Source organism: Nicotiana tabacum, chromosome 22 (assembly GCF_000715075.1).
Source record: "Nicotiana tabacum cultivar K326 chromosome 22, ASM71507v2, whole genome shotgun sequence".
Taxonomy (NCBI): domain Eukaryota; kingdom Viridiplantae; phylum Streptophyta; class Magnoliopsida; order Solanales; family Solanaceae; genus Nicotiana; species Nicotiana tabacum.
The window spans coordinates 57,673,873-57,681,226 of record NC_134101.1 but is presented as its reverse complement, the minus strand read 5'-3'; the positions used below and the strand labels follow the sequence as shown (position 1 = coordinate 57,681,226).

The 7,354-nt window shown below is 36.9% G+C and overlaps 1 protein-coding gene across 3 annotated transcripts; it reads left to right on the top strand.

Moving 5' to 3' along the window:
- Positions 1–263: 263 nt before the first annotated feature.
- Positions 264–7,067, top strand: LOC107792954 (transcription factor E2FB-like). 3 transcript variants are annotated; one of them, XR_001649625.2, is made up of 15 exons: positions 264–687; positions 2,641–2,824; positions 3,884–3,943; positions 4,158–4,243; positions 4,326–4,414; positions 4,534–4,588; positions 4,714–4,766; positions 4,855–4,905; positions 5,013–5,061; positions 5,159–5,224; positions 5,360–5,436; positions 5,601–5,823; positions 6,030–6,096; positions 6,196–6,376; positions 6,732–7,067. XR_001649625.2 is itself a non-coding variant. In XM_016615217.2 (14 exons), the coding sequence occupies exons 1-14, from the start codon at positions 562–564 to the stop codon at positions 6,324–6,326; spliced, it is 1,317 nt and encodes a 438-aa protein (XP_016470703.1). In that variant the 5' UTR covers positions 264–561; the 3' UTR covers positions 6,327–6,579. The 3 variants fall into 3 exon arrangements, 1 of the variants encoding a protein (XP_016470703.1); XR_001649624.2 differs by having other exon boundaries at positions 6,718–7,067; XM_016615217.2 differs by lacking the exon at positions 6,732–7,067 and having other exon boundaries at positions 6,196–6,579.
- Positions 7,068–7,354: the final 287 nt, after the last annotated feature.

Below are 7,354 nucleotides of genomic sequence, written 5' to 3'. Positions count from 1 at the left end.
TTTTTAATTTAATTATTGTTTAAAATTCAAAAATTTCCCCAATCTCAGGAGTTAAAAAAAGAAATTACCATAAAAGTTTCAAGTAGATCTTAATTATTTTTTATTTTAAAAATAATGATTAGAAAAAAAAAATAGTATTATTCAATCCAGAAATATTAAAGAAAGATTAGATGAGTTGACCTTGTTTGATTCCATTATTCTTCTTTAAATTAAATTTATATATCAAGTGCTTGTGCTTCCCTCCATATACATATCCGAACCTCTTTTGTTTCTTTCTTCCTTTCCTTTCCCTCGTTTTCTCCCCTTTCTCTCTCTTCCCGCTTTTTCTATTCTCAGATCTCATCTTCTTCCTCTCCTCTCCCCAATTCCCCTTCTTCTCAATTCCTTCCATTTCCTTTCTCTCTAAATTCCTCTCCTTCAATTTCCTCTGAAAACCCCCCAAAATCATAGCCACAAGGGCTTCCAATTCAATTTGATTAATGTTGAATTGAAAATCAAAAGATTTAAAACTTTGGGAATTTTGTCAGCTGGGTTTTGCTTAAAAAAGAAGAGTAACAGATCATGCAGCAGCCACATCGTCAACAGCGTGAGCTCCCATTCACGTCGAGTAAACCGCCGCTTGGAGACTACCACCGCTTCTCTACTGACCCACTTCAACAACCTGAGGCCATCCTTGTTAAGTCTACTGTGAGTCTTCCAATTTTCATATACTAGAAATGGTCCTTTTTTGTTATGCAGTTTTTTGTCCCTTTATTGAGAGTGAGTGAATTGAACTAATTCTAGGAAATTTTGCCGTTTAATTTGCATCAGTAAAGGTAAAATATATGTGGTTGTGTCCTGTAGGTGATCTCTTCAATTGGGTTTGACTTGAATTTTGATTTTACCAGTGTGGAAATTTTCATTAGTTCATATGTGTGGACGTCCCCATTTCTAGTATGTGATCTTTCTTGATTTGGATTGTTGATTTATTAATTTACCCGTAACGATCTGAACTTTGTGTCATTTTGAGTTCAAGATTGATTGGTCTTTTGGCTTTATGGATGTCTTAATTTCCATAAGTTGGAGATAAAGTGAAAGTTGTAGCAGCTCTTGTATTTTCAGCTACTAACCTACCTAAATTGTTAGGTTTCATTTTTTTTTTGTGCCACCATTACTTCTTTCAATAGATAAGGAGACTATATCTGCCCAATTTAATTAGAAGGAGAAAGTAGAGGGGACAAGGTCATTCGTTTAGGTTGGTCAAGATCTAAATTACAATGTAAGAAGCGTGTCGAATTTTGAAACGCAGAAGATTGTCAAATGTCTTTGTATGCATTAGGAAGGGTGTTTTTTCTTTGATGAAGTAAGGTGTTTCATTATAAAAAGCATCAAGAAGATGCATAGTTACAGGAGGCCTAGTTACAAAAGGCAAAAACAAAAGAGAGAAGTTAGGCCCTATACAAAGTGTCAATCTAGGACAAGATTACTTACAAAGTCCAAAAAATGTCCGGTACTAATTCCTCCCCTTTTCATTGTGCTCCGATGAATCAGTTTAAACTTTCAGGATAGCCATCATTTGCGGCCAAAAAAAAAAGCCTTTTGCTTGATGTGTAAGAAGGAATGAGTCTTAGTCGAGAGAGTTGCTATAGTCTAGACTAAATTCTTGGTTAACACTTTGGGTCTAGGTTAGTACGACTTTAAAACGCGTCATGAGGCTTACTTCATTATATACCTAACATTTCTCCCGTGTATTGCCGATGTGGGATTTGCCTAGGGTTTTACATGTTGATTGAGTTTGGCTATGGTTTGACAAAACGAAATCAAATTGATTGAATAGTAAAAATGAAGGTTGATATGGTTTTCAGAGCATAAGTTTCTTGGTTGGAGTAAGAACTGTATATGATTGAGGGTAAAGTTGAAATCTGATTAGATTTGCATGGTACTGATTGGTCCTATGATTCAGCTTGTGGATCGGTGTTAGTTACATGCAATTTCTTGTGAATTGCAAATTGAGAAAGAAAATAGATGAATCATTAGAGGAAATAAATGCCTAATTAAGGAGCTGCAATGTTCTGAGGGCTGTATGCATCCCCCCCCCCCCCCTTGAACTGTTAAAAGAAGGCCTCTAGTCCTCCTGACTACGAGACTAGCATCTGGTTGCTTCTGGTGAAGCATCTAAAATGTCGACCACTATGTAGAGAGTTGCGCATACTAGTCCTACGCTGTCTCACATGCCTAGAGAAGTTAAAGCTGTAGCTTTTAGGCTGAAGTCAAGTCATATGATAGATAGAAAAGGATAACCCGATGGACTAAGCAACCATTGTCATGATGAATGAGGTCTACTCTACCAATAACTGGTAAAATACCAAACTGCATAAAATTTTAGGGAACTACTGAAATAATCAATGAGATCAATCAGACAAGCATCAAATAATATTATTGTCATGCTGCTAATATTAAGTGTTTATTATGTTCTATTTGCAAAATCTTCATTTAAATTTTCTTAGTGATACAATTTGAGTTTGTTGATTTAAGTGCGACAATTTAGTTGAGTAGTTTATAGTATCTATATATCAACTTCAATTCAGACACAATTTTTGGTTAAAGCTTTTAAATTTTATTGCTGATGGGAACTTGGGGATATTCCATTGTCTTGATTAGCCACTGAAACGGAAGAGTGAAACAGCAAATTACAAACAGGGAGTTGGTGCGATAACAGATTCTGGATATGCCGATGTGAGTAGTCCAACGCAGACACCAGTCTCAGGGAAAGTTGGAAAGGCACAGAAAGTGCCTAGGACATCAAAGGCCAGATCTGCTTCTCAAGCTGCTACCTCAAATATAGGTATGGATTCCTATGAAGAAGTTTTTGTCAGCATTAATTTATGTATCTCATATCATCAATATAAGAGAGTGCCACCGATACTCAAAGGTAAGTTTTATAAAGCGGTGGTTAGACCGGCCATGATGTATGGGGCTGAGTGTTGGCCCGTTAAGAACTCACATATCCAGAAGATGAAAGTAGCAGAAATGAGGATGTTGAGGTGGATGTGCGGGCACGCTAGGATAGATAAGATTAGGAATGATGTTATTCGGGAGAAGGTGCATGTGGCTCCCATTGATGACAAGATGCGGGAAGCGAGGCTTAGATGGTTCAGACATGTTCAACGGAGAAGCCCAGATGCTCCGGTACGGAGGTATGAGCGGCTGGTTGTGGAGGGCACGAGAAGAGGTAGAGGGCGGCCTAAGAAATATTGGGGAGAGGTGATCAGGCAGGATATGGCGAGGCTCCAGATTTCCGAGGACATGACACTTGATAGGAAGATGTGGAGGTCGATTATTAGGGTTGTAGGTTAGGAAGTAGTTGAGTCTTGCCTTACTTCGTACCATTGTGGGACTAGCCAGGTAGGGTTTTTGTCTAAGATAGCTAGTGGCAATGTTGTGTCTTACTATTTCGCTTTTCAGTGCAAGACCTATTTACTAGCTATCGCTTTTGCTTTGCATCTTTCTTCTGAATTTCATGGTGTTCTTATTTTTCCTATGATTGATGTGGTGATACTAATATTGTCTCCTTTTGTCCTTTTGTCTTTCTGTTTTCTTGAGCCGAGGGTCTTTCGGAAACAACCTCTCTACTCCTTCGGGGTAGGGGTAAGGTCTGCGTACACACTACCCTCCCCAGACCCCATTAGTGGGATTTTACTAGGTTGTTGTTATATCATAAATATAAGATTCACCATTGTAATCTTATTCAATTTGGCAGATAAACAGTTTCATAATTAGTAATATTTTTTTTGTTGCATCACTCCATCTTATCTTTGTTTTTCATTTTCTCTGAGGCACCCACCAATTTTTAGAACACATAAGATTATGAAAGATATAACTTCTTAAATATTTCAAATTACAGGATCCCCTTCAGGAAATAATGCTACTCCAGTTGGTCCTTGCCGCTATGACAGCTCCTTAGGTAAATTATAACTTTTATGACTTATGGTTATCAATTTGTATCTTTTAGTCTTTGTCTTCGCTACGTCCCTAGGTGTGTAAATTTAGGTGAGTTTTATTTCCTATGCTTGTGCATTTATTTATAGAACATCTCTCTAAAAATATTACTTGTTGTACTGGATAAACATATACCAGAGTAAGTAACTCATGACTTACCTCTCTTGATTCTCATTCAGGTCTCTTAACGAAGAAGTTCATTAACCTGATCAAACATGCAGAAGATGGCGTTCTAGATCTAAACAAAGCTGCTGATACATTAGAGGTAACCTTCACTTCGCAGTTGATACTACATAAGCATGTGTGATGAAGTTCTTACCAGCTTACAGATCTTCTCCTTTTAACAGGTGCAGAAAAGGCGTATATATGACATCACAAATGTCCTGGAAGGCATTGGTCTGATTGAAAAGAAACTCAAAAACAGGATCCAGTGGAAGTATGGAAATGCTTATCCAATAAATATACTTTATTGAAGTTGTTTATCATTTGAAGTTCTACATTATTCAAGATCATTCAATAAACAAAAAGTTGTGATTCAGTTCTATTGTTACATAGGGGTTTAGATGTCTCAAGACCAGGGGATGTTGATGATAGTGTTACAAGTTTACAGGTACGAAGAAATATCTCAATGCCTGCCTTCTTTCTTATTTTGTTGATTGTCATTTAGCGCTATCATAATCTACCAAGTAGCCTAAGCCAAAGGATTAATCGTAGGCTTGTGTGCTTCCTTTTCAGGCAGAAGTAGAAAATATGACTATTGAAGAACGTAGATTAGATGAACAGACAAGGTTATCTTCTGATGCCTCTAATACAATATTCAAGGTTTTATTTTGCTTCACCATTATGCTAATACTGTGTTATATTGGCTTGTTTCAGAGAAATGCAAGAAAGGTTGACAGACCTGTGTGAAGATGAAAACAATCAAAGGTACCACATTCTTTGGTTTATTTAGTTCTTTTTGTTACTCTTGGTTATCAGCCGATCTATCTGCTCACTTTTCCCTCCTTATTCTTGCGACTCATCTCCTCCAAAAGATGGCTTCTCGTTACTGAAGATGATATAAAGAGCTTACCTTGTCTTCAGGTAACTTTAGAACAGATGCTTTTGGTTTTTTCCTTTCATTCTTTTGTAATGCAATTTTCATCAAATGATCAGCGCTCACATTTATTGCCCTCATCAGAATGAAACACTGATAGCTATTAAAGCTCCACATGGCACCACTTTAGAAGTCCCAGATCCTGATGAGGTAACTGCTTTCTCTTTAGTACAGAAACTTTTCCTTTCAATATCGTAGCAAGTCTGCCAGTTATTTAACTGGTTACCTCAGCAAAATTTAAGTAGCAGTCTACATATATTATTATGTCTTCCTTATCTCCAATAGGCTGTTGATTATCCACAAAGGAGATACAGAATTGTGCTTCGCAGCACCATGGGACCAATTGACGTTTACCTTGTCAGGTACTTTTTCTGTTTTTTACTGCAACTAATCTATGATATCGAAACGATTAATATGTTGCTAGAAAGAGAGTGGAGTGTTTATTTTTCAAGGGCAATATAACTTAATAGGGGGAGTATAGATGATTTGTCTGTAATTCTTTCTTTATTTTGAAAATTTTATTTAGCCAATTCGAGGAAAAGATCGAAGAGATAAATGCTGTTGAGGCACCATCAGCCTTGCCTTCAACATCAGGTTTCAATGAGAATGAAACTGCAACATTGCCTACTGAGGAGAGTGGAGGAGTTGATGGCAGAATGGACGAAAAAGAAAATCAAAGTGTGTGCGCAGATGTTGGTACTTCGCAGGACTTTGCGAGTGGAATCATGAAGATTGTTTCAGATGTTGATGTAAGTTTTAGTTTACAAGCCTTAAAAAGTTGGTAGTTGAGTGTTTTAGAAGCAAGTAAATTAGAAAACTCAACATATATAGTGCATCACTTTGTCTTTTACGTGATAAGTAGGATTGTTGGAGAAACAATCCAATGCAGTTATTGTAAATGAGCGACTGGATCACTTTGTTTTTTCCGTCACTGACTTTTTATACGGTCCTGCAGAATGAAGAAGATTACTGGCTTTTGTCAGATGCTGATGTTAGCATCACTGACATTTGGAGGGCAGACTGTATCCTACTTGTTCCCTGTTTCATTTGTTTTTTTATTTTTATTTCTTGCTATCAAAGAAAGTTATCCTGTGAATATAGAATCCTTGACTCAAAAATAGCTGTTCTTGACTGGAACGAGTTGAATGCAATTCATGAGGATTATTCAATTGATAATGTCAGTACTCCACGTGCCCAAACTCCCCCATCCGGTACCACTGAACTGCCTTCTGCAAATACTACTAGGAGCTGAGTAGTATTTTCCTGGCATTGCTGTAGATGCTCAGGCGATGCTTGTTCTCGGTATAATAAAAGTTTTACATTTGATTAAAATCCTCTGTATAGATTCTGAATGACCTAAAGGAAACAGCAAGTGCAACAGGGAGCTTTTCCCTAAATGCTTGATCAGGAAGTTGGCATTTGAGGCCCAGGAAATAGGCTTCATTGTACAGTTAATATATACTTGAATTGTACTGGTAATGGCAATAATCAGATGGTTAAACTGCTGTCTAAATTTCACTGTGTATTATCTAATTTTTCTTAGCTAGATGGTTTATTGTCATATATTGATGTTGATCAACTTGGACAAATTTGATTTATTATGCTGCATTTCGGAGCTTCTTGTAACATAAGTTAGTGTCAAGTTGCCATTTTCCAGGTTCTGAAACTGCAATTACTGGAAGCTTTGCTGTTTAGTGTGGAGTAATTTGAGCATGCTATGGTAATGTTCACCTCAGCTTGGTCAGGCTACTTGAGAAAATGAGATGGTACAAGAAAAAAAGTCCAGAAATGTATGCTTTGGGTTAATATTGGGCTAGTGTTTGCGTCTTCAACAGAAATCCTGCCCTATCACATTAAGTCGTCCAAAATCTATGTTTGGATCTCTTTATCAACTTTCATTCCAATCCGACTGGTGACATCTTTATCACATTTCTGCAAATTCCCACCTGCGAACAATATGATTTTTCTTAAGGGAATTCTGAAATTTATGTATCTTCACATTTAAATCGAATGTCATATTTCACTTGTTGTTTTTGATTCTAAGTGATGTTTAAAACATGAATCCCAAATTAACCTTGGTAACTTGAACATGAATTTGGGCATTTTCAGAAAAAGATTCTCTTCTTGAGGAGAGAGGACTAAAATTTCTACATGGACAGAGTGGCAAGTTACACTATTTCTGGCCCTTATTTAATCATACGAATGTAGCGTAACGCACATATACCTAAATTCACGAGGAACAGTTTGTACTATATGTATATATTTACACCTCCTAATTTC

What these genes read in the sequence shown, in the direction of transcription:
- LOC107792954 (XM_016615217.2), top strand. Translation starts at nt 562, where the DNA reads ATGCAGCAGCCACATCGTCAACAGCGTGAGCTCCCATTCACGTCGAGT. An exon ending in AGATTGTTTCAGATGTTGAT is followed by an intron (nt 5,824 to 6,029) that starts GTAAGTTTTAGT and finishes ACGGTCCTGCAG; the next exon opens with AATGAAGAAGATTACTGGCT. An exon ending in TGACATTTGGAGGGCAGACT is followed by an intron (nt 6,097 to 6,195) that starts GTATCCTACTTG and finishes ACTCAAAAATAG; the next exon opens with CTGTTCTTGACTGGAACGAG.